Source organism: Fistularia commersonii, chromosome 33 (genome assembly GCF_037954325.1).
Source record: "Fistularia commersonii isolate RoL2024-O1a breed Wild chromosome 33, RoL_Fcom_v1.0, whole genome shotgun sequence".
Classification (NCBI taxonomy): Eukaryota; Metazoa; Chordata; class Actinopteri; order Syngnathiformes; family Fistulariidae; genus Fistularia; species Fistularia commersonii.
Genome location: NC_141316.1, coordinates 532,747 through 560,629, shown reverse-complemented (window position 1 = coordinate 560,629; position 27,883 = coordinate 532,747). Strand labels below are relative to the sequence as shown.

General features: G+C 41.9%; 1 protein-coding gene across 2 annotated transcripts in view; it reads right to left on the bottom strand.

The window, feature by feature from the left end:
• jmjd1cb (jumonji domain containing 1Cb) overlaps positions 1 to 27,883 on the bottom strand; it is a 150,354-nt gene that overhangs the window by 21,457 nt on the left and 101,014 nt on the right. For both annotated transcript variants that reach the window (XM_086141088.1, XM_086141089.1), the window contains exons 4-12: positions 23,450 to 23,555; positions 23,193 to 23,317; positions 16,857 to 17,000; positions 15,996 to 16,037; positions 11,642 to 11,912; positions 9,504 to 10,046; positions 9,083 to 9,422; positions 937 to 1,858; positions 669 to 866 (exon numbers count right to left, since the gene is read on the bottom strand). In XM_086141088.1, coding sequence (XP_085997214.1) covers positions 669 to 866; positions 937 to 1,858; positions 9,083 to 9,422; positions 9,504 to 10,046; positions 11,642 to 11,912; positions 15,996 to 16,037; positions 16,857 to 17,000; positions 23,193 to 23,317; positions 23,450 to 23,555 — 2,691 coding nt within the window. The remainder of the gene's footprint in view (positions 1 to 668; positions 867 to 936; positions 1,859 to 9,082; positions 9,423 to 9,503; positions 10,047 to 11,641; positions 11,913 to 15,995; positions 16,038 to 16,856; positions 17,001 to 23,192; positions 23,318 to 23,449; positions 23,556 to 27,883) is intronic.

Below are 27,883 nucleotides of genomic sequence, written 5' to 3'. Positions count from 1 at the left end.
TACTGTAAGCCTTCTCCAAGTCCACAAACTACCCTGGTCTTTCACTCCACAGGCACTGCACCTACACTCCATGTGACATTGCACAGACGTGTCAACCACGACATCCAAACAATGTCCATGACATCCACAGCCTTCAGCATTTCAGGACAGATCTCATCTACCCTCAGTGCCTTGGCACTTGTAAGCTTTTAGCCAGAGATAAGAGAACTTCCCGATGTTTCAGGCAAAGCCTAATCTTTGGAAGAAAACAATGGTTAAGATCAGGAGTTCCTAAAAGTGCTCTCTTCACTGCTCTGACAATATCTCCAGGTCTAGTCAGTAGGTCCCCTCCTATACTGAACATTGCCTTGGTCAATCTCCGCTTCTTTCTTCCTGAATTACTGAACAATATTATAGAACTTCAACACAAACATTAAGTTTTTCTCCATACCCTCCCCCAATTCCTCTTATGCCTGAGTTTTTGCTTCTAAGACTACAGAAGCTATGGTCTCCAGTACCCATCTACTACATCTGGAGTCAGCCAAATTTCTCTGCTCAGATCAAATCTCTCACATCAAAACCCTTTCTGCTCATGTAAGCCACTATTCTATGTGTTATAGGAAACTGATCCATGATATTTACCCATTAGATCATGTGTACACAGTTCAAAAAAACATAAATACACAAACCCTCCGCCGAGATGATTCAGAACTGACACTGACAGGACTTTCAGGGTGAACCCATTTAGCTGTTGGGGGTAGGTTGAGGCCGGGCTGATAAGAAGTTGATGTTCCATTGGGGTACTGCCATAGGATTGAGTACAGGCCCAGCCCTGTTGCTCCACTGTGAGCCTGGGCCAGCAGAGGGTGTGGTGGTGCACCCTGACCCTGAAAACCAACAAAAAGTTATTTTGGAATTTTTGAAAGAAATGCAGATCATGTAAAGCATAATTCATACCTGTAGAAACTGCTGCTGGTGTGCAGCTGCTGGGTGAGGCAAGACAAGGTGGCCTAATCCTCCAGGAGAGTCAAGCCGAGCTTGGCCCCCAAGAAGAGATGTTGCAGGAGGAGGCATGGTTGGGAGCACTCCAGGAGGTAAGAGATGTGGGTGAGGCAGGGCAGAAGTGTGAGGAGAGCTCAGTAGGTGGGAGGCAGCATGGGTGTGGGGTGCTGGATTGAGGCAGGGGGAGTGAGGTGATGGGGAGTGAAGGGTGTGCATGTGGGGGTGGAGATATGCTGCTACATGGTTGGAGGAAACAGTTGCAGGGATAGTATTGCCAGCTTCAGAGCAGATAAGGGCGGGGTCCCTGTAAACAGTGAAGGTCTCATTCTTATCGATGATCAGGGGGCTTTTGGTGCTGCTGCCTTCACCAGACTCTGACTGTGCAGAAACTGTCTTGAAGCCTGAGCGCAGAGAATCTGTTGTATCTACTTTAGCGACTGAGCAGACTGTTGTGGGTGGGGAGGTATCAGAGTACCAAGGTATTTTATGTTTGGAAACCTCTGGGGAGGTGTTGGGTTTAGGTTTGGAGATATCTAAAAGGCTTGAATGGGGCATTGCCTTTAGAGGGTCAGATGGAGTTGTGTTGGGGTAGGGGTAGTTGTTAGTGTACTGTTTTAGAGAGTCAGGTTGAGATGAGTTAGGGTTGGGACTAATTTTGGACTTCAAAAAGTCAGTGGGAAGGACAGCATTCATGTTGTGGGGTGGGGGCTGCTGCTGTTTCCTCTTTTCCTCAGATAAGGGCGGGATGATGTTGGGGTGAGTGGGTGTGTCGTTTGACTGTTGCTGTGTTTGCCGCTGCTGCTGATGATGATGAGGAACAAAATGATGAGGAATGACAGTTGTTTCTTTCTCCAGAACCATATCCTCAGCCACTGGTCTGGGAAAATACAGAGATAATAGTAATTTAGATATGAATACCACCTTTTTATTCAGAAGTAACTTTCAACATGGACATAACTACTGCTCTTAAACAGTGCTAGAACTCTAATGTCCTTTTTTACATTAAAAATGTTAAGATATATTTTAGCCCTCACATAGAGAAAAAGCATAATAATTGAAGGAGGATCATCAGTGGGCCATGTCCAATATTAACAAACACACTGGCTCATCTGTGAAAAATAAGAAAATGCCATATGCCATGATCCTCTTGTCTGACACACTCTTTATACATCTAGATAATTTGGTAAAATGTATGGTTTGTCTGACACTAAGCAGTGAATGGAGTTTCTGCAGTGGTGGTGTAATAACAAGTTTGTACAAATCAGAAGATAATATGGCCTTTTTGTAACATGAAAGATAAAATAGATCAAACTACATTTCTTGCTCATTTATTGCTCCTCTGATGTGTCTGCAATCAAAAAAACATTCATGAAGCAGTAACGTGCAGGGGATGCAAGTGAGGCAGGAGGAGGATATATCAAAGTCAACTTGATGGTCAATTTCTCCACATGTACTGGACATGCAGAGGAATTGAGATGACATTTCTCACAATCCCCATATTACTAAGCTTCAAAATTTTTCTAAACCGGACTTTCAGACAAAACAGAAGACAATAACTGACAACAATAACTCGAAAACCAATGCTGAAGCTAGGATAAGACAAATAGACTTTACTTATCCAACAACAGGGAAATCCAATTGTCACAGCAGGATTACAAATAGTGCAAATAGTAGTGGAAAAAGAACGGTTGCTTCAAACACTGGGACAGAAGACAACTTGCTCTTTTATAAAAGGAAGTGAAAGCTGGAGATCACAGGCCGCTGTTGCCAACAGAACACCATCATCCGCAAAGAGCAGAAGGCCAATCCTGAGGTCACCAAACCAAATTCCCTCAACACCCTGCCTGGCCTAGAAATTCTGTCTATAAAAGTGAAGAACAGAATCGTGAAAAAGGACAGCCCTAATGCAGTACAACCCTCATAAAATAAACAGTCCGACTTACAAATGGCAACGGCCATGGTCTGACACTTATCATACTGGGACCAAACAGCTCATACTACAGGGTTCAGTACCCCATACTCCCACAAGATTCCCTGCGGTTAAATGCCATCTCTAGGTCTACAAAAAACATGTAGACTGGTTGGGCAAACTCACATGCGCTCTCAAGGACCCTGAGGGTGTACAGCTGGTCCTTTTCCACGGGCTTTGTAGCAAAGGGAGTTAGAGCGGTTGTCCTTAAAACTGACCACTCCTGGTTTCGAGTCCCGGTTCCTCCTAGCCTGTCAAAGTGTTGTTGAGTGAGACACTGCTCCCCTGGCGTTGTTCCTTAGCTGCCTTCTGCTCATGGTACAATCCTTCCTCTTACCTTTTTGGCTTCACCCTTCAGCGAATCAACCGAATCATCTAACCCTATTCTGTGGATCCTCCTCTCTCACACCAACTATCCTGTCTCACTATGTCCATAAATCTTCTCTTTGGCCTTCCTCCAGGCCTCCTGCCCGGCAGCTCCAATGCCAGCAACCATCCAACAATATATTCACAATCTGTACAGGACCAAACTATCTCAGTCTGGCTTCTCTGACCTTCTCTCCAAAACATCTAACATGTGCCATTCCTCTGATGGACTCATTCCTGATCCTATCCATCCTGGTCACTCCCAAAGAGAACCTCAACATCTTAATCCATGCAACCTCTAGTTCTGCCTCCTGTCTTTATATAGTGTCACTGGTCTCACCACTGTTTTGTTCACCATTCATTTCATTCTAGCCTTCTATCTCATAGTACCCCTGATACTTTTCTCCACCTACTCGAATCTGCTTGAACCCCTCTCTTCACCTCTTTTCCACAGATGGAATTTCCATAGGTGGAATAGACAATGAGTGACTTAGGCTCTTCATTTATGTGACCTCTCGCTTTCCCTCCTGTCTTTTCATCTATGTCACTGTTTCTAGACCATAGACACTGTGGTCTCACCACTGTCTTGTACACTTTTCCTTTCATTCTGGCTGGAGCTTCTATTGCATTGTACCCCTGACACTTTTCTCCATTCATTCCAACACGCTTGAACCAATCTTATCAACTCTTTTCCACACTCTCCGCTGTTCTGGACTGTTGACCCCAAGTACCTGAAATCATCCAATTTCTTGATCTCCAATTCCTTTAGTCTCACCGTTCCACCCAGGTTCCTCTCATTCACACATATATTCTGTCTTGCTGCGACTACCTTCATTCCACTCCTTTCCAGAGCATACCTCCACCTCTCTAGATTTTCCTCAAAATGTTCTCTGCTCTCACCTCAGATCAAACATCATGGTCCATGGAGATTCCTGTCTAACCTCATCTGTCAGCCTGTCCATTACCACTGCAAACAAGAACTTTCCTGTTACCCCTACAGCACACATGACCACTGTCTCATGGCTAGCATACATGTCCTGCACCAGTCTAACATACTTCTTTGCTACTCCAGACTTCCTTAATATCACAGTTCCTCTCTTGGCACCCTGTCATATGGTTTTTTCTCGGCCTACAAAAACACAGTGCAGCTCCCTCTGACCTTCTCTGTACTTCTCTATTAGCATTCTCAAAGCAAATTGAGAAATACTGCATCTGTAGTACTCTTTCTAGGCATGAAGCCATATTACTGTTCACAAATGCTGATTTGTGCTCTCATTCTAGTTTCCACAAGTCTTTCCCATATCTTCATTGTATGGCTCGACAACTCTTTCCCTCTACAGCTGCTGCAATTCTGTACATCCCCCTCATTCTTAAAAACGTCCACCATCACACTTCATCTCCATCCTTCGGGCCTCTTCTCACTCTCTAAGATGCTGCTGAATAATCTAGACAGAAACTCTACCGCTGCCTACCCGAGACACTTCCATATTTCCACAGGTATACCATCAGGACCAACTGCCTTTCCACTCTTCGTTCCCGTCAATGCCTTTGTCACTTCACTTTTACTAATCTCTGCTCCTTTGAGGTCTACAATAGTCACCGCTTCTACCCTTGCCTCTCTTTCCTTTTCCTTTTTCATCAGCTCTTCAAAGTACTCTTTCCATCTTCCCATCATTCTTCTAGCATCTGTCAATACATTTCCCCCTCTATCCTTATTCACCCGGTAATCAACCTGTACCCTATAGATCATTCTCTCCCTCCTTACTGTCGAACTGAGCATACAAGTCATTGCACGCCTTTTGTTTTGCCTTTGCTCGCTCATTCTTTACCTTACACTGTGTCTCCCTGTATGCCTGTCTGTTCTCTTCAGTCTCCTCAGTGTCCCACTTCATTTCTAACCACTTTCTCTGTATTTACTCCTGCACTTCCTCATTCCACCACCAAGTCTTCTTATCTACTTTCCTTCCAGATCATAAACCAACTACTCTCCTACCTGTCTTCTCAAATCATCTGGAAGCTCTCCCTGACCACCCAGGGCATTGTCAACTCCTCCCTGAAAGCAATACAACACTCTGCCCTTTTCATCTTCCACCACTTTGTCCTCTGCTCTGCCTTTGTCCTCTTCATCTTCCTTGTCACCAGAGTCATCCTACAAACCACCATCCTATGCTGTCTGGCTACACTCTCACCTACGACTACATTGCTGTCACTGATCTCTTTCAGGTTACCTCGTCTATACAAGATGTAGTCTACCTGTGTGCTACCACCTCCGCTCTTAAAAGTCACCCTATGTTCCTGTCTTTTCTGGAAAAAAGTGTTCACTCCAGCCATTTCCATCAGTTTTGCATAATCTACCACCATTTGTCCCTCTGCGTTCCTATCCTGTGTACCAAACCTGCCCATCACTTCTTCACCCGATCTATTACCTGCACCAACATGCCCATTGAAGTCTGATCCAATTACAACTCTCTCATCTCTGTGGATATTCTGCATCGCTTCATCTAGCTCAGGGGTCGGCAACCTGCGACTCTTTCATCTTCACACTGCGGCTCCGAGTGGCTTGGGAAAATAAATTATAAATATTTAATTGAAGTGTAATTCATTTGTGTTAATTCCTTTTTTTAACTTTTATTTCTAAGTTGGAAGATTTTTGTGATCTTGAAATATTAAATAAAATTATATTTATCATTTCTTGCCGCTCAAAATAACGTCACACTCGCGGAAGCCGGTATACCTGCCAGCTGGTAAAATCCCGATTTGCGGATGCTGTGTGCAGAAGTTCAGGAGCAGGAGTCCCATAAACCAGGTAAAATAAATATTTATGAAGATTTTTTGCAAATATTTACTTTTTAATGTTTACTGACACAGTGATTTTTTCCTGATTTATTTTTAAAATTCAGGTCAAGGCTCCGCTACACGCTCTGAAAGCCCAAGGCTCAAAATGAGTTCATTACATGAATAAAATTTAATTTTCTATGTACTACTTTGTGAATTTCAGAAGCAACACATTACACACTTGTTTATACAAAGTGTAAAGGTAATTAAAAGCAATTTATACAGTGGTACCTTCATTTTAGACATTAAAAAGTAATTGCAGCTCCCAGTGTTTTCTTTTCCGAGGAATCCGGGTCCAAATGGCTCTTTGGGTGTTATGGGTAGCCGACCCCTGATCTAGCTCATTCCAGAACTTCTCCTTCTCCTCAAACTCACATTCTACCTGCGGGCCATAGCCATTAACAACATTTAGCATCACACATTCAATTTCATGTTTCAGACTCATAAGTGTATCTGACATTCTTTTCACCTCCAAAACATTCCTAACAAACTCCTCCTTCAAGATAACTCCTACTCCATTTCCCTGCCTGTCAGTACCATGACAGTACAACTTAAAGCCTGTTCCTAAGCTTCTAGACTTACTACCTTTCAACAAGGACTCCTGGACACACAGTATATCCACCTTCCTTCTCTGCATCATGTCGACCAACTCTACCTTTTCCTGTCATGGTCCCGATATTCAAAGTCCCTACTCTCAGTACCAGACTCTTGCCTTTCCTCTTCTTCACCACCTTTCTCTTCTCTCTCTGCTTTCGAACATGCCTTCCTCCTCTCCTTCTTCTTCCCACAGTAGCCCAATATCCATTGGCATCTTGTAAGTCATCTGTACCAATGGTGGTTGTTGTTAACCTGGGCATCGACCGACCCTGTATGAGATTATTAGGTTTGATTTGCATGTTTGATTTTGGCAAAAGTTTTACCCTGGATGCCCTTCCTGACGCAATCCTCTGCATTTATACGGACTTGGGATCAGCTCAGGGAGACCCTGGCCCCTGCCCCCCCCGACCCTGGCACAGGGAGACACTGGCCCATGCTGTCCTGATGGTGCATCCATGATGGTTTAAATGGGGTGGTCAAATATTGCGAAATAATGTTGTGCTCTATGTATAACTGTGACAATCAAGGCATTTCTTCTTAGACTTTTCCTGGGAGGCTGATTATTATGATCCCCCTGTAGTTGGAGCACATCCTCTGACCCCCCCTCTTTTTAAGAGAGCGATCATCACCCCAGTTTGCCAATTCAGCGGCATTGCCCCCAACTTCCATGTGATGCTGCATAGATGGTCTGCCAGGATGTCTTCACATCATGCAGAGCCTTAAGGGCCCCACGGTAGATCTCATCCACGTCCCAGGCCCCGCTTTCTGACTACTTTGGTAACTTCAGCCCTGGAAATAGGAGACCGCCTCGACAAACACCAACCAACTTATGGCCACAGCTCCGATCTGCCACCTCAACAATGGAGGCACGGAACATGGCCCATCATAGGACTCTCGGGGGGATGTGGTTGAAGCTTTGGTGGAGGTGGGAATTAAAACTCTTTCTGACAGGGGACTCTGCTTGACGTTCACAACAGACCCTCACAATGTGTTTGGGTCAGCCAGGTCTGACGGGCGTCCTCCTCCACCATCAGAGCCATCTAAACACCAGGTGGTGATCAGCTGACAGCTCTGCCTCTTTCTTCACCCGAGTGTCCAGAACATTTGGCCTCAAGTCCGATGATACCCAAAGTCAATGATTGAATTGCAGCCTAAAGTGTGCTGGTGCAAGGTGCTCACCTTTATATCTGAACATGGTGTTTGTTATGGACAGTCCAGATGAGCAAGTACAGTTACAGAACACCACTTGGATTCAGATTGGGACCATTCCTCCCAATTACACCTGTCCAGGCCTTACTTTTGCTGCCCATGTGAGCTCTGAAGTCCCCCAGTAAGACAGGAGTTCTCTCTAGCAGCCCCTCTTGGGACCCCACAAAAGGATGGGTAGTCTGAACTGCTGCTGGGTGCATAGAAACATACAACAGTGAGAACCCATCCAGCAGCCCAAAGGCAGAAGGAGGCTACTCTCTCATCCATCAGGTTGAACCCCAAAATGCAGCTTCCAAGACAGAGAACAATCACTATGTCCACACCTGCTTGCCGCCTCTCACTGGGGACAGCTCCAGGGTGGCAAAGAGTCCAGCCCCTCTTGAGAGGCCTGGTTCCACAGCCAGAGTTGAGTGCGTCGAGGTGAGCCTGACTATATCCAACTTAAATCTAGGGACCTTGGGACCTCAGCCAGAGGGCCACCACCAAACTCATATTGCACCTGTCCCCTGTTGCCCCTCCTATGGGTGGTGAGCCAAATGGAAGGGGGACCCACATTGCCCCTTTGGGCTGAACCCAGCTGAGCCACATGGGTGCAGGCACAGCCACCTTGTGCTCAACATCAAACCCTGTCCTCAGGCCTGGCTCCAGGGAGGGGCCCCGGTGACCCACATCCGGACAAGGGAAAAACAGCTCTATTCATCCTTTTCCTTCTTGGGCCACATGCTTTGTCTGGTCCCTCAACCAGGACCTGTTTGCCTTTAGTGACTCTCCCAGGGGCATAAAGCCTCCCAACATAGCTCCTGCAGATCACTGAGACACACAAATCCCTCCACCACGATAAGGTGGCAGTTCAATTATTATTAATAATATTTTCATTATCGTTATTACATTTTTACATTTATTATTAAAATAGGCGATCTATAGACTGCAACAAACCCTGATTTGAGGATACAGAGCTTTTCCAATTCCCTTTTTCTGATGCATTCTTTTCCAAGATATCAATATAAGTGATTTTAGGAGATTATGGGAAGCGTGTGTTACCACATTATGCTCACATTATGTTTATGTTTATGAAAACAGTAACCAACAAATTTTAGTGAAACATATTACAATTCTTTTTCTTACCTAACGACACGAGCTGGAATAAACTCTATCTTGCTGCTCCTGGCTGTTGTCATACCGACTGCGATAATGCCCTGCTGCAGTTGCACACCTGGCTCAATGTCTGGTCTATGACCTGCATCAGATTGCAGAGGTGATGAAGGAACAGGAGGTGAGGACACAGGGGAGGGATTGAGGGGGAGATATGGAGAGAGGGCAGTGGACTCTGCCTTCTGAGAGGCAAGCAAAGCTGAAACGGCCTCTGAACTTTCTTGGTGCACAGTGGCCTGAGCATCATCTGTGATGTCAATCACGTTGTTGCATAGGATGTGCACTCGTGATGGTGTCTGGGTTTGAGATGAGTCTAAAAAAAGTTGATTGCCATTAGAATAATACACATATTGGTAATCCTTATGCACTTAAGTGAGGCATTAGTGCTAAGTACCTTTCACAGTAGTCTTGTTATCCATGCTGCCCTGGATAGTGTCTGGCATCACTGGCATCTGTTGCCGTGGAGACTGGGTGATTTGTGAAAGTGCCATCATCTCCTCAAACTCCTTTGGAATATTTTTTCCCGATACCTTCACAACACCCTTCTTGCTGTCTCCTGTTGCTTGAAGCTCTTTCCATGGGGAAGGGTGACCCATGAGAGAAGAGGACTCATTCATTTTGTTGGACTGCATCATTGGATTCCTGTCCTCCACAATTTTTGAAACCATACTTAGTTTTACATCACTGGTACGAGTCTTAAACTCATTCTCAGAGTTGGGTTCAGAGCAGGAGGAAGAAGAGGAGGAAGAAGATGATGACAACGATGATGAGGATGAGCAGGAAGAGTTAGCAGTCCTCTTGTGTGGGTTTTCAGAGTCACTACTCTCTGACAGATCAGACGTCATGTCTGTCTTCGGTCTCTTTTGCCCTGCCTTTTTCTCATCTTCTTCACACTTCCTGCGTTTGTTCACTGTCTGCTTCGCTTTTGACTTTGAGTCTGCAGATTGAAAGGAAAAAAAAACATATTGCTCTATAGAAAAAAGATTTATTCTGGGAAATTTATTGTTGTTTTTCTTGATAGAAAATGCCGTAGCAGTTATTTTTCAGTTTGTAGGCTGTCTATTTGCCCTTTAACCACTGAAATGTGTGTGAATCATTGAATTCTGCAGTGAAGTATTGGTTGAAAGGTTAACATTTCTTCAGTCTTCTATTCTATTTCTATTCATTGCTCTATAACAATATCACTCCTGTTTCACAAGGATTTTTCTGTGTAAAAATGTATTAACTTCTTATGGACGAGCAAAAGCAAACAGTTGAACTGAGAAAAAATATGTTGCTTCATCAACTGAATAGCACATCTAGTCCATTTAGTATGTTGTTGAATGCTTATGGGGCTTCAACACTGGTGTGATAATACTGCAAGGAAAAAGCCAATACTATTAAATTAGCACAAACACAAGACAAAATACTTGTGTTGTTGTTATTACTTTGTCACAAGTAATCCAAATTCAAAGAGAATGTGCTAATTTTTGCTGAGGGAACATTGGCAAAATGTGGTATACTGTACATAGACAACAAGGTTTTTCCACTGGTGTAAATATCTTTGGTTTGCAGATGTTTCACAAAAATCTAAATTTTCTCTTGTTCTTCACAATGAATTCATTAAGTGTACTATACTTTTCATTTTACTTCCATGTCAGTTGTAAGTATTTTTGCCGATAATTGTGCTTTTCTTATTGTTTTCCTTGCCCCTGGCCATTTTATTGATGCAATTACTTTACCGAAACTCAAAATTACTTAAAATATGATGTCTCTTCAAAAAGTTTCAATAGCTTTTGCAATTATTGTTACTATAATTTTCTATCTGGACTTTTAACACCTTAAAAACATTCAAACACTGTTTTTCAAATTGTGCTTGTACCAGTGATCATATACACACTTCTTCTGAGTTGATGACCAGTAAAACACATAACATGAAAATCAACAGCCTGTTAAGATGAGTATGAATAGTACTTAGTTTTGATTGCTTTTACATGGTACTGAGTGCCACACACTCCTGGGGTTATAAAGAATAATAGAATACATACATATGTAATTGTTTAGGTGTTAAGTATATTAGTTGAATATTGATAAAACTGTGTTTTCATCAAATTTTACAATCTGAATAATGGAACTGACTTGAACAGTGCAATATACTTGAAGCCCAAACAGTTAAAATCAGCAAGATTTCATGAGGGCAACAAAGAAATGACTTCTGCTGCTGTAACATGATAATCTGTTGTTCCCATAAAAGGGACTATCGAAGGGGATTGTCACAATTTATGCTCTACAGGTACAAATGTACTCAAGAAATTAACATGGCTTGATGATTGGAAGCACCTGGAAGGCTTCTACACTTTATAGAAAAGAGACACAGAATCCAAAGTAATACTTTAAGGGAGACATAGTTATGACAGCAGGGAAGTTCGACAAGTTGGAGATATTAGCTGTTGTGTCTATTGTGCAGTGTAGCAGCTGTCATAAGGCTCAGTGTGATGTCATAACCCTTCAGGCACAACTTGTGTGTCACACAAGTGTTAAAAAAGTCCTCACCCCTCACTGTGGCATCCTCTCTCCTGTCTTTATCATCCTCCGGAACGCTACTGTCAGATCCTTTCCTTCTAGATGAACGAGAGTTTCGCTGTTCTCTCTGCTCCCTCCCACAGCTGCTGGGAGAATGATGTGACTGGATGGGCGGCTGCTGGTTTTGCTGTGATTGGTAATGCTGCTGGGAGGCCAGCATTCCCTGGGAACCCTTTGTAATTGAGCCTGAGGATGTCATGACGGGGCGTGGGCTGTTGGCGTGGGCCCGTGTATAATGACTCTGTAAGTGGTGTAAAGTTACATCATCAATATAAACCTGGAATATAACCCATCTAATATCAGTCAAAGCAGTACAATCCTGTGATTGTCCAGACTAGTAAACTTAGGCAGCTTTGGGATTTGATTTGTAATTAATTTGAGATCATTTTCAAGAGATCATGCTTCAATAGTCCTTTTACAGCATAATGTAAATGTTAAGGCATTGATTAGTTTTGTAGGAATGCATTGAGATGATTATTCTTCAATTGTACAAGAATAATGTATGAAGAACTTTCCTTCTCAAAGAGTTACAGATAATGTACAGAAGACATTTTAGATAACATTTAAAATACTGTCCACAATGACCATAAACTATCATACAATTTTGAAAATAACATGAAATCAAAATTTTGAAAAATATAGACATGATACATGTGATACATACATAAAATTGGTATTAACATATAAAAAACCTTGACTCATGGAAGTTTTTATGGAATTAAACTCTGAAATCACCTATATGATTACCAGTATGATTCTGGAAATAGTGGTAAAGAAAAGTAAGACTGCAGAAATCTGACAAATGGTTGTTTAATAAATGTTTGTGTTGATGAGAGCACACACTGTCCCTCCAATCTCTGAAGCGTTTTGGAAAGATATTTGGACAGTGGTTCACAGCATACAGCTGTACAGCATCATTATGGTCAGCAACAGCCTTGACACAGACACCATCATAACCCTTCTTGGTGCCAAGCATTTATTTCATTGTGGAGCCTGTTTTTTACTTGGAAACTAAAGGTAATTTTGTGAGAAAGAGCTCTGGCAGATCCAAACCCTGGACAAAATCATAGCAGCCACTTAATGGACACCTCACGGGACAACACTGGGCTGTTAAGTAGTAAATGACACCAAAAAGTATCAGTCGCATGTGAATAAGGCATAGAGCTTCTGGTTTGGTAGGTCAAGGCGCGGAAAAGTAGTTTCATAGAGCAAGAAATACTGAAGGGTTACAGGATGAGAAGTGGACAAGTAAATCTGTACTTAAAAATAGCAAAAACTGTCATCTTAACATTTGATGGGCTATTCAAAAGTACATCAAGCAAGTTTCAGTATCTCTCTTGATATTTACCACTTGATAAGATCTTCATGCTGAGAGTTACATAAATGACATAAATGTACACTTGAGGATAATTAACGACCTTTATATGAGTAATTTTCAATTGTCGTACTAAAAAAATCGGCTTAGCAATCCAAACTGCTTTTCAGGATACTGCAGTTTCCTGAAAAACGGGGTTAAACTCAGCAAAATGCATTTCAGAAAATGAATACAGGGCAATGCTACAATAATCAGAGGGACGGGTAGATAAACACCTATATTTTAACACACATAAAGATAGATATTAAAGTTGTTGTACTTGTACCAGAAGAACCATGAACCCAAAGTCAGAAACAGCAGCTTGAAAAATCATTACAAGGCAAAACATAGGAAGTTCTCCATGTCATACATAAAAAGATCCTTAGCTAATGCAGAAAATGCTTGTGTTTCTATGCTGGGAAAGACTATTGCTATCTACTTCCTATACTGCAGTTGTGTCATTAAGAAATTAACTCTGAATTTTGCACCCATTACAAAAAGTTTGATTAAGCAACTCTCATAGCAACTGGACTTGATTTTCCTCCTTTGAAGTTCTCTCACATGCAACTGCTACACTGGCAACATAACTCAGCTATCAACACATCTGACAATGTGAAATATACTGTATCTCACTGTACACTATGATCATGCCAATAACCTGTGCATTACATGTTCATATCCTGAATATATTCAATTCTTGATTCTCATGCCAGGTACAAACAGCCCTTCACCTAGTTTGCGATGCAGTTCAATCATTTTTGTGGTCATGTCAACAATATACAAGATCGATCCAGTCTGCAATTGAGAGCTCTGGGAAGTCCTAACCATTCTTCTCACAAAACTCACCAACCTCTGGTCTCAGGTCCAATACTTGGCCCTTTACAAGTTGAGAACTTGACTGGCCTGCAGAGTCCTGACCTCAACCAGAAAGAACAACTTTGGAATGAATTAAAGCTGAGACTTAGAGCCAGGCCTTCTCGTCCAACGTTAGTGTGTTACCTCACAAATGTGCTTCAGGAAGAATGATCAAACACACTCCTGAACCTTGTGGACAGAAGAGTTGCAGCTGTTATAGCTGCAAAAAGTGGAACAATGTCATATTGAACCCTATTGGATTTCACAAGTTCATATGTATGTCAAGGCAGGTGAGCGAATACTTTTGGAAATACAGTGTATTGTCTGTGTTGTCTTTAGTCACCTCATCTTGTATGTGCGTCAAAGTCCCAGTCAGATTTGGACAACCATCAGTTGTTACATCAACCAGTATTTGCCATTTCAGTCCTCACTTATCTTAACACACATGGATCTCCATGAACAAATAACACCTTGTTGTTGTTGTCATCCATTTCATTGACCTCAACCCTGCCAGCCCTTCCATAACCTCAAAGTCTTTGGTTATCCAATGTATAAATATGAATAGCTGGGCTGTGTTGCTGACATTACTGCCAGGTCTCTTCCAAAGGGGAGAAAAAATACATTTCACCTTTCTTTTGCAGCTGATGTTGTTCTCATTACCATTGATCTGGAGAGTGCAATATTTTCACTCTGCATTTAGTCAGGCCTTTCTCCAGGGTTTACCCAACAACACTTGTTTGCTTTTTTTGTGAGGTATCACCAAACTGGTAGTGATTGTCACATCCTTTGATGATGTGGAGCCAAGGCAGCAAAGTATTAGATGTTCATGTCTGCTCTGCATTTGGCAAGATCATGTATTTCTGCAAGTTCAGCCTCAAACACAGCAAATTGATCTCCACACACTAACCATAACCATACTTTGAGGTCCATGCATTCTACATTATGCAGCAATCTTTCTATTTTCTGACAATAACTTACATTTTGTTAGAGCTAAGAACTAACTAGCATCTCATATGTCTGGTTACACTTGCAGGTGCACACCAATGTGCAGACGGGGGGGGGGGGGGGGGGGGGGGGGGGGTGACAGTGTCAAATTAAAAGCAATGTGGTTGATTAAAGTTGCGTCCAACAAGATGTGGCCGGGGGGTGTAAATTGCCCAGGTATAGAATTGTTGTTATTGAAAATGCTTGGTGGAGCATTAAACAATGCTTCTACCTCTGTAATTTTCCCACCCCTGCCCTAAAGATTGTATTCACATTTAAAACTTTGAAATAGGGGAACATTTGCAACATAAAATACACTTCAAACAAAAATAATATTTTTAAAGTTGACTTTTAGTTACTAGACTGGCTTAAAGTTTTCAAGATTTTCAATCCTATTTTGGGCCCATCTTTAGTTACGAACATGAATGAAAAATCATGAACTTTGTGATTGAGAACACAATCACAAAGGCTGACTGAATCCATATGTTTCATGTTCTTGTATACTTCATTTAACAGTGCAAAGTCAATGGTTGCATTGAATTACAAACAAAAATAGTGAAAAGTTGACTTCAATAAGATAACATTCCTCAAATTGGACAAAGTACACAGAGAAAACCTATCTATTCAAAACAAGCTCACTTATTCTGAGAAGAGACACAAAAACAGTTTCTTCTCTAAAGTACCTAGGAATGTTTTATGAAACTGCTGCTTTTCTCTTCTCCCATGGATGTAACAATAGACAATGTCATGAGGTGGAAGGCAAAAAAAAATCAAAAACTAGTTTTCGTACAAACAATTAAAATAATGATATCTGATCGAGAACATTTGAAGCAGTTCAAGCCTTAATTCTTAACTAACAACAACGTTTGATTCTTAACTAACCTTTGAGCCATTGAAACCAGTTGAATTTTAGAGAATGTTTTCTGTTAATCTAATTTCCTTTAAGCCAAAAATAATTTTATTTTCAGGCGAGCAACTCTGGTTAGGATGTGGAAATGCTTAATCATGCTCATTGGTGGTTCTCTATGTGATAAGCCATTTTCAAATTTCTGACAACGTATTCATACAGCCATATTTTTCAACTTGTAACAGTTTAGGGATGGGAATTGGTGTATGGGGGCTATGGGGTACCTGAGTGTTGCCAGTGGTTCCGCTGGGTCTCCCTCCCGCCATCTTTAACATGTCATCAAAAAACAAACAAAAAAGGAAATCAAATGATGAAATGAATGAAAAGGGTAGAATTATATAATGACTGTGGGGAGGATTGACATGACTTTGCAATGGATTGGTCGACCAATCACCTCCTTCCTTGGTTTCTTTCTCAGTGCAACATCCGTATGACGGATAAGTAAGACACAATTCAGTATGCATGAGTGGTTAAACAAACTTCAAAGTTTAACAACTTAGAAACATCCATTTTGAGATTGTGAGAAAGCTCAAGTATGACAAGGCAGACAGTGTTTTTATATTTTTTAAAATTTGGGAGATTGTCTGATGGTGTTAATTAGGGAAATGAAATAAAGACAATGCCAAGGCCAATTCAGTGTGTAATTTACTAAAGCCAAAGAGATAACAAAACTAACTAACAGAAAAATCAAATGAAAAAGTTCTCAACTTTTTTCCCTACTCAGTTTTACGGTTATTTAAGTATTTTTAATAAGAACCAGTAACCCTATATGAGAGTCTTTACATGCTGAATGGAAAACATACTATACATGTGCAGCAAGCATCTAAAGAAGCATTTGTTCCAGTGAGTTGTGATAGACAATTAATAATTAATGACTTTGCTTAAGCAATATATTATATTATATTATATTATATTATATTATATTTCAACAAAAACATGCTGTAATCTAGAAGAGGAATATGTTTTGTTGAACCAGGTAAAATTTTGCTTGTGTATTACAGTCAGTTCCAATTATGTTTGTGTTAAGTCTACTTATTTCCAGCACCCCCTGTACCCTATTAAAAAACAAGAAGAAAAGTACTCACATGAGCCGTGTTATTGTTCTGGCTAGAACGTGACCGTCTTCTGGAGGTGATGCCAATGTTTTCACCTTTTAGCAGCGAGTGCACAACATCATCCAGAAACGTCATCTGAACCATAGAAGGATCCACATTCTGAGGCTCCAAAACCTAAACAGACATAAGTTTCACTTTACAATGCTCATGTCTAAGCCATACCAAATAGTATTTATGTGTTGAGAAGAGCTTGTTTTTTTTACACAAACTAAAACAGCAAGCCGTGTAGTGTTACTATGTGATGTTTTTCACACTGACCACCATGTATCTGTGTGGAAGCAACACATTGCTCTTCAGTTCCAAGAAAAAGTATGTGAGCCCCTTGGAATTACCTGAATTTCTGCATAAATTGGTCATAATATGCAATCTGATATTCGTCTAAGTCAGAGGTCGGCAACCTGTGGATCCAGAGCCATATGTGGCTTTTTCATCCCTCTGCTGTGGCTCCCTGTGGCTTTGGAAAATATATAATGAGCATTTAATTTAAATTGATTTTGTTTTTATTTATTATTGTAATTCAAATTTGAAGGTTGTGGTGATCTTGTTGCATTTGAAAAAAACATGTTAAATATTTTGCAATCAAAATATGTGCCACAACCGCTGATGTGCGACACCTGCTGGCAATGCCATTTATTGAGATTTTACAGACCTGATGCAGACGCTTCGCGCTGAGGTCTGGGGGGAGAGGGGGAAATCACATTAACTAGGTAAAATAGATATCTTAATTGAATATATTATTTGCAAATATATATTTTGCAGTGTTCATTGAAATAGTCTTTTTATTATTTTTATTTTAATTTGTCCTGACAGCGGACAGCAGGCCCCAGTCCACATGATACAACAATGACGGCACATGGACCTAGACAGCTTTTTGGGTTTGCTGCAGGGGGATAATTAAATATTTATTTCATAAATAAGAGGAAGACATGAATAGACATTGAGTATTTTGTCCGAATCCAGCCTCCAACGCCCTGTATTTTTTTTCCACATTTTTTGTTGCATGCATAAATAGAATTTCATTTTGTCAGCAGCAGTTCATTGATTTCATGACTGCGACACATTTGTTCAAGTTTTTTTTACAGACGTAATAAAGGGAAAAAAAGGGAAAAAAAATATATGAAGTGTTATATTTATTTCAGGTGTTTTGTTTTCTGTGGGAAACTGGTCTAAATGGCTCTTTGAGCCTTGAATGTTACAGACCTCTAGTCTAATACATAGCGAGAAGCAGAGTCCGCTTAATACCATACAAAAAACTGATTTCATTAACCACACCATGTAATTATTCACAGGACAGAGAAGAAAAAGTATGTGAACCTTGTGGTTAATGATTTCTCCAAGAGCTAATCTGAATAAGGAGTCAGCCAACCTGGTGTCCAATCAATGAGATGTGTTGATTAAAGCTGCCCTGTCCATTGAAAAACAAAGCAGTTTTGAGTTTGCTATGCTCAAGAGGTATTGCCTGATGTAAACCATGCCTTGCTCAAAAGAGCTCTCAGAAGGCCAACAAAAGATTGTTGACTTGCATAAAGCTGGAAAGGGTGACAAAACCAGCTCTAAAATCCTTGATGTTCATCACTCCACGGTAAGACACGGTGTATGTAAATAGAGAAAGTTCAACACTGTTGCTTCATTCTTTTAAAGATGACTGCAAGACTGCCGTGCAGAATTCTCAGTGAGGTGAGGAAGAATCCTTAAGTTTCCGCAAAAAGACCCACAGAAATCTCTGGTAGATGCCAACATCTGCAAAATGTTCTGTGGACAGATGGAAAAAAAGTTTGGTTGTTTGGTGGGAACACACAACACTATGTGTAGGGGGAGGGAGATGGCATAGCACACTAACAGTTAAATCTCATCCCAACTGTGAAGTATGGTAGAGGATGCATCATGGTTTGGGGTTGCTCTGCTGTTTTGGGCCTGTAAAGACCGCAATCACTACAGAAAAAAATAATTCCCAAAATTTACAGACATTTTGGAGGAGAACTTTTTCTTGTATTTTTTTTTTAAGATGGCGCTGGAAGACACCAGCCTGTTGCAGCAGCTCCTCATATCTTTTACGCTATCTCTTCCGGTGCACTGTGTTTTTTGCAAAGAGCTACCCCTGCCAATACTGAGGAAAATTATAAAATGCAACCGGGAGGAACGTCTCCAAATGAGAAAAGGAGCCGGACTCCCGACAGCATGCATCCCAGTGGAGCTCTGGCGGAGTACCCGCTAGGGGATGAAAGCCGGTGCAAAGGTGAGGGAGCGGACCAAGAGGGACAGGAGATGCAAGCCCTTCCTTCGGTCATCATGGGGAGCGTGAGGTCGCTCACCAACAAAACTGAGTTCCTCTGTCTGCATCGCAGCCAGCGCCGGTGACGTCATCCACTCTGTGATCACGGACCTGCAGTTAGCCCCACCCCAGAACATCAAAGGCCTTCTTAACCAGAATAAGAGCCTTCATGGCTAAGGGCCACCAGACACTCAGGGCCGTCCATGAGGAGCTGAGGAGGAAACTGAGGGAGGCAAAACTCACCTATAAGGAGAAAGTTGAGTTAAGATGGAGCAGAGCAAAACTAAGGAGGTTTGGAGGGAGTTGAGGAAGATGACAGGCTGTGGGAATACCACGTCTGGAGCCAATGGTGGCCCTGATTTAGCTGCAGAGCTAAACCTCTACTTCAATAGATTTGATACTCAAGTAAGCTCTGGGCTCCCTTCTCCATCCTCCTCAGCTCCTCAAACCTCTGCTGTATGCACTGCTCCCCCCTGTCACCACCTTGCACCCCCCACGGCCCCCGCTCACCTCGCCTCACCATCTCCTCCAACCTAGATGCCCTGACTACCTGCCACCCCTTCCCTCACCCATCCATAACTGCCATGGACAACCCCCTTCCTCCACCGCACCACCCCTTTCCACCGAGCATGGACATGGGCACAACCAGTCCCAAACCCCCTGCCCACCAGGAACTTCCACACAGAGCCCCCCTGCCCCCTCCTCCTGCCAAACAGCATCAGCTCTGAAGAAAAGCCCCCCCCTCAACCCGGCTCCCAATCTCCTAAAGCCCAGACACAACCACGGGCGACCCCCCTACCACCACACCATCCCACCCACCCCCCCAAGCACAGACATGGTCACCACCTGCCTCCCCTCTCGCTGCCCACCAGAAGCTTCCACAGACAGCCCCTACTACACCCATGGCAACATTCACATACTCAGAACTTACCCCCCCACCAGCAGTCCCCTCAGTTAGTATGCGCCCAGATCACCCCCCCTTCCCCCTGAACACTCACGCACCCCCCCCCCCACACCTTCTCCCCAACCACAGCCTAACCCTCATCTCCAGCCAGGTGCAGAGGGAGTTCTCCAGGTTGAGGCAGAGAAAACCCACATCAGCGCCAGGGTCCTCAAGGTGTGTGTTGGGCAGCTTTCTGGGGTCTTCCAGCATCTTTTCAACTTTCCCCCTGAGGTTGATGAAGGTGCCTTACCTCTGGAAGACATTCTGCATTGTCCCAGTACCCAAGAAGGAATGTCTAAGTACTCTGAATGACTACATACCGGTGGCACAAACGTCTCATGTTATGAAGTTGTTTGAGAGGCTTGTACTCCAGCACCTGAAAGACCGGCTATCTGCTTCCCTGGACTTCCCTGGATTTCAAACAGGCACCACGTGGGTGTGGAGCATGCAAGCATCTTCCTCAGTCATAGGGCCCTATCCCAACCTGAAGGTGCAGGAAGCACTGTGAAAGTCACCCTCGTTAACTTCTCCAGTGCTCTCAACAGTGTCCAACCCAACCTCCTCAAGGACAAGCTGCTGAGTACACAACTTCACCCTGACATCACCACCTGGATCCTGGACTACCTCACAGGCTGGATGTTAGGGTGGATGGCTGTGTTTCTGAGGTCGTGGCATGGAGTGCCTCAAGTTACTGCGCTATCTCCATTCCTCTTCACCCTCCTTACCTCCGACTTCTGGTACTACTCCGGTTCCTGCCACCTCCAGAAGTTCTCCGATGACTCTTTCATCGTTGGATGCATCAACGACGACGAGGAGTAGAGGTGTGATCACGAGTTTTGTTGAGTGGAGCAACCAGAGCCACCTCCTACCATCTCCAAGATCAGGGAAGTGGTTGTGGACTTCCGGATCCAAGGGTTCACACACTTTTTCCTTTATATTTTTTTAGCGTACTTTATTAATCCCTAGTGGAAAATTCCTTTCTAATTTTGACCCATCATGGATGAACCATGAAGAGTTGGCTGCCATCTAGCAGCACCAGGGGAGCGGTTAGAAGTTCAGTGTCTTGCTTAACAACACTTCGACAGGCTGGGAACCACAAATTGAACCAAGAATGTTCAGACGATTGTTTTACCCCTGCGCCTCGCACACTACTGCGCTGTGAATGCTTACATTTGTTCAAGATATGAAAATGAATGTCTTTGTGGTTTTACTTTAAATAGCCAGTGTTTGTCTATCGTGATTTCAATGATCAGAACACATCTTATAACCAATTTAAACTGAAGTTCAGATAATGCAAAAAGAGGTTCACATACTTTTTCTTGCAACTGTATGATAAGTATGTTTAAAACTAAGGTGTGCTTACACACAAAGCTGAGCATTTATCAAAACTGATGCAAGCTGCAGACATGGTCAAAGCTCAAGTCAAGTCTTATTTTGAATGGGTTCAGACAAATGTCTGAGTTACAGATTTTTTTAAAACCCAAATTATTTGACTACAGTTGAAGCAACTGTATACTCAATTTAGTATCTGAGCCTGGTAAAATAATATAATTTTAGAAAACCAAATGTTACATCAATGTTTTTTTCTTCAACTCAAAACTTTGTGATAAAAGCAATTATTATAAAAGCTTGTTGTGTAACTTTGATGCAACTAAAACACTGAATACAATTAATTGCTTCAACTCAAGAAGTCAACAGAACTGTGGACACCACTGTTGACCATTATAACCTCATATTAAATAACTGCTTACTTTGTAGTATAAGGGTGTGCTGGTTTTATTTTCACCTTCCCAAATGAGGAGCTGTTATGACACAAGAATTGGTAAAATGAGTCCTGCTGTGCCTGAAAATGCAATTAACTGAAAATTGCTAATATTAAATATCCAGACTAATTCTGTAAGTAGTGGTAGCCAATGCCCCTCTAAGCTGCGCAACTGCGCAATTGCGTACTGCTCGCACACTCTCAGCGAACAAGAAAACCTGTGGTGCAGCGCAGCGAGCGCACTGCAAATGAATTAAATATATAGCATTTTTTTCTGTAAAATTTTGCCATGTAACTCAGTGAGTGATGGGTGTCCAGCCAATCATATGATATGATGCAATTACGCTACGCAGCCAATCAGGGCATTGACAGTGCTTGCGTACGTGCTCCACCCATACATGCTATATAACAATAATAACTGGCGGATAATAACATGCTAACCCCTTATCATGGCAAAATGAGTGGGCAGTGAATGTGATACGTCCACTCATCAAACCAAAGTAAAAAAGAAATGTGATTCTTTTAAGTTGGAATGACTGTCTGAGTATGTGCAAATAGAAGAAAAAGCAGTGAAACTTGGTGAGACTTTTTTTTTTTGAGTAAGAAAGGTCTGCTTTGAAAAAAATCCAGCGAAGCTAAAGTAGAAAGTGAGTTTTCTGATGGAAAAACATGGACTAAATGGAAGCTGAATTACCTTAAGCGATACATTAAGCAGAAAAGTCTTATGAATACTGTTGGAATTTCATGAAGACTCAAAATGGGAAAAGGGATTGGTTCATTATTCCGGGGGAGCGCAAACGACCGGGAGAAAAAGAACAACCTGTCACACAAAAAATAAATCTGACCTTGAGGAAGCTACAGCTCTCATTGACAATAATTTACGTGCCATTAAAATGAATGCATCGATGCAGTCAATTGGCCAAATCAGTTATATTAAAAGTAAACTAATGGAAATTGTTGTTGTAATTTGATTCTTTTAATAAGCCATGTAACTAGATCTCAGGTGTGATACTGGTGCGTGGACACAGCATGCACAGTAGTCCTCAGTGTGCTCAGGGAGAGAGTCTGTATGCCCAGACATATGAAAAATTAGAGGGAACATTATCTGGTAGCTAATTTTACCTGCAGGTGGGTTCATATTTATTTATAAATTACATCTGTACTTTTATTGAATTTTAAAATAAGCAGAACCTAACAAGTTTGGATATAACAGAGCCCTGAATGAGTCAACCTGATGATGATTAGCTACGTTCAACTTTATTGTAGCTAAAACTAAGTGGCTTATGTGTGTGTGTGTGTGTGCAAGTGCATGCGAGAGTATACATTTACCTGGTCATTCATAACAACCATGTTTCGACTGAAGAGGTCGTGATGTGTAATAATACCAGTAAACCACTGTGTGGCTGAGTCTTGTCTGTAAACGCGCACACGGTAGCCATTTAACGAATAGGGACCTGGAAACAGCCAGAAATGGGTCACATTAAAACAATTTCTCAGCTTAAATATGTATGACATATTACCCAATGAGTTAACTTCTGTCAACACACACAACAATAGCAGTCCAAGTTTAGAAAAACACAGCTTACCTTGCATAAAAATCTCCTGCACTTTCTGATCTTTGAGCCAGCCCGTTACTTCTTCGTGGAGCTGAGGATTGTCTCTTAATACTGGGTTCTGTCCATCTAATTCATCCTGAAAGACAAAAACAAAATAAGGAACAATCAGAGTTGCAATGTTCAGGTAGTACAGCAACTCAGTTTAAGTTTTCCAAGCGGCTAATCTTCTAAGTGTTATGATGTGAAGTGTAGATATATTGGTCCCCTTGCATAGTACTGTCAATACTGTGTTGTAAAAGCTCTTTTTGTCATCAGCGGCAAAGCAACTAACTATGATATAAATGACATTTATTTACCATTTACCAAGTTTATATAGTTGAACGAATATCTTGGCTTCCAGCTGCTGGTCAATACCAAGACCAATATAGCAGCAGTTACAGCATACAAATTCTCTTTAGCATTACTACCATACTACTGAAGAGAATTTTGAATTTGACTTCTCTTCAAATTCAAGAAAATCCCCATAATCAATAGAAAAAATAAGCACTCTCCCTTTCTTGATGGCTGAATCTACTATCTGATCAATTCATAATATAAAAAAGGAAGTAATTAGCGCCAGGGGTATTCAACTCTAAAGTACCATAAGAAGACTGATAAGTCAGCATTGTCAATAAATTCATCTAAGGACTTAACACGTTACTGCACCTACCATTACAAAAACTAGGTAACAATCATATTGAGCCCCATTCTAAGGCAAGGAGTGAAATAATCACAATGACCATCATCTCTGATTGTTTCTTATCGTGACACATGTTGAATACAAATACAAAATTATTCTAAATGCTGCCCCATGACCTAAAATGACAATATATAGATTATATGACACAAGTGTTAACAAGATAGATCGAACTGCAGACAAGCTAATGTAAATTTACCAAGGACACCAATTTACCCCAGAGCTGTCCAGACCAGATGCCTGAGCCACCTCATTGGACTCCTCTCTATGCAGAGGAGCAGCGACTTAATTCCAAGCCCACTCTGGGTTGGGGAAGAGGACCTGCCCCAAGCGTATGTCTTCAAATATCTTGAGGTCTTGTTCAGGAGTGAGGGAAGGATTGAGTTGGAGATTGACAAGTAGATCGGTACAGCATATGCAGTAATGGGGACTCCGTATCGGTCTGTCGTGGTGAAGAGGGAGCTGAGCCAGAAGGCGAAGCTCTCAATTTACCGGTCGATCTATATTCCTACCCATAGCTATGGTCACGAGCTGTTGGTAGTGACCGAGAGAACGAGACCAATTCACATACAATGTTTGGCAGTGTTCGACCAGAGATACTGCAACAAGTCTAGCTCTGTCAATTTAAATGAATTAAAACTTTTGGACTTGCTGCTCGTCTACACATTCCGAATATTATTGGCGAAAACGAGTCACTCCTAAGGTCATTTCCCAAGGGGTTTTTATCTCCTACAAGGAGTTTAATACACTTTTTTTCCTACAACGAAAATGCATTGTTCATGCTAATTTTATTGATTTCTTCACCCCTTTTGTGGTTCAATGGACCAAGGGTAACTCACTTTTTTTTTTTTTTAATTTTGAAATAAAACACAGAAACAAATAAAATCAAAAAACGATCACTGACAACACGTGACATTTCGAGTGGGGGCATCTGTACAACAGATGGCGCAGATGCTGAATTGTAGCATTCCAACGACAATAGAAAGATTAGCCTTGCTTCAACCGCCTTCATGCCGCTGCTTCCCCTTATGTTCCTATTCACTGGTAAACAAGTCCTCTTTGTGCATCAAAGACTTGGAAAAGTGAGATGGCTCTTTCAGCTAATTGAATTGGCTAGAGTGAAACAGTTTAGCCTGGCATTGCATGTCATAGAGGAGACACAGAGATTATACTATCAACCCATCAACTGCAAAATTAGTTGTCAACTTATAGGGTCACATCTTAAAGCTTCAAACCTGGAGTGTTATTTCATCCATTCATCCATCCATCAATCCATCTTCCCCCACTTATCCAGAGTTGGATCGCGGGGGCAGCAGCTGGAGCAGTTAGGCCCAGACCTCCCTCTCCCCCACCACATGGTCCAGCTCCTCTTGGGAGACCCCAAGGTGTTCCCAGGCCAGCCCAGAGACATAGTCTCCCAAATGTGTCCTGGGTCTTTCCCGTGGTCTCCTCTCAGATTGACAAGTGCGGAACACCTCCCTCGGGAGCCGTCCAGGAGGCATCCTTACCAGATCCCTGAGCCACCTCATCTGGCTCCTCTCTATGCGAAGGAGCAGCGGCTCCACTCCAAGCTAAGCTTCATGCTAATGTTGACACGGAGTGCCCAAAAGCCAGTAATCTTTACAACAACTAAGTGAACATTTTGAAGCACTGCTTTGAGAAGCAGACTATTTTTTGCAAAGCACTCAGGGATGACCACATTGGCATCTGTTCTTTCCAACACAAAAAAAGTTAAATCAAAACAACACTTCATTCTTACTGAGACACATGTGAAGCTATAACTTCAAGTCCCCACAACTGCTTTTCAAACAAGACCCAAAAATGATTGTAGAAAACATTGTCAGGTGTCCCACTGCATGTGAAAAGAAGAAACAGGTTGCAGATGCAGGCATTCATTTGTTGTGTGGCCCTTTTGTGGTGATGAACTGTTTTTTAGCACTTTATATAAAGCAGGACACTCCCTAACTGTAACTAAAGTAAAAATTTTAAAAAAGAACGTGCATATTGTTATCAAATATAAAGTGTGGCAAAAAAGTATTTAGTCAGCCACCAATTGTGCAAGTTCTCCCACTTAAAAAGATGAGAGAGGCCTGTTACTTTCATCATAGGTACACTTCAACTAAGAGACAGAATGTGAAAAAAAATCCCCAAAAAATCACATTGTCTTATTTTTAAAAAAAATATTTGAAAATTGTTATGGAAAATAAGTAGAACGAAAGTTCATCTCAATACTTTGTTGGCAATGACAGAGGTCAAATGCTTTCTGTAATTCTTCACAAGGTTTTCACACACTGTTGCTGGTATCTTGGCCCATTCCTCCATGCAGATCTCCTCTCGAGCAGTGATGTTTTGGGGCTATTGCTGGGCAACACAGATTTTCAACTCCCTCCAAAGATTTTCTAAGGGGTTGAGATCTGGAGACTGGCTAGGCCACTCCAGGACCTTGTAAGCCTTTGTACTGGGCCGCGTTGCCCATGCAGTGTGTTTGGGATTATTGTCATGCTGAAAGAGCCAGCCATGTTTCGTCTTCAGTGCCCTTGGTGATGGAAGGAGGTTTCCACTCAAAATCTTGAGTGGCCCCATTCATTCTTTCCTTCATACAGATCAGTTGTCTTGGTCCCATTGCAGATAAAACAGCCCCAAAGCATGTTTCCACCGCCATGCTTCATAGTAGGTATGGTGTTATTTGGGTGCAACTCAGCATTCTTTCTCCTCCAAACACGACAAGTTGAGTTTTTACCAAAAAGTTCTACTTTGGTTTCATCTGCCAATAGGATATTCTTCCAATCCTCTTCTGGATCCTCCAAATGGTCTCTAGCAAACTTCAGACTTGCCTGGACATGTACTTGCTTAAGCAGGGGGACACATTTGGCACTGCAGGATTTGAGTACCCCGCAGCATAGTGTATTAATGGTAGCTTTTGTTACTTTGGTCCCAGCTCTGTGCAGCTCATTCACTAAGTCTTGCGTGGAGTCCCAGATCGAGGGAGATTATCAGTGGTCTGGTGTGTCTTCCATTTTCTAATAATTGCACCCACAGTTGATTTCTTCACACTAAGCTGCTTACCTATTGCAGATTCAGTCTTCCCAGCCTGGTGCAGGTCTACAATTTTGTTTCTGGTGTCCTTTGACAGCTCTCTAGTCTTGGCCATAGTGGAGTTTGGAGTGTGACTGTTTGAGGTTGTGGACAGGTGTCTTGTACTCTAATAACCAGTTCAAACAGGTGCTATTAATACAGGTAATGTGTGGAGGACTAAGACACCTCTTACAAAATGTGAGAGCCAGAAATCTTGCTTATTGTAGGTGACCAAATACTGTTTTCCACCATACTTTGCAAAAAAGTTCTTCAAAAAATCAGACAATGTGATTTTTCAGAATTTTTTTTCGCATTCTTTCTCTCATAGATGACATGCACAATTGGTGGTTGACTAAATACTTTTTAGCAAAAAAATGCATTGCAAAATAGTTGATGCAACTGCACTTTCATATAGCTAGGACTTCTCTTTCTTTTTTCTTGCACCTTAGCACTTCTGTCACTTTAAAAATCAAACCTAACCATTTCTACCTTGGCATTACTTGTTCTCTGTGACAAAATAATGTATGATTTTTTTGTACATTTGCACTGTGGGTCTTAAAGAAATGCTATATCTATCTGCTGTATGTGTGAATATAAGGCAATATTGACAAGAAAAGTTGACTTTGACTTTGAAGATTACGAGAAACAAGTGC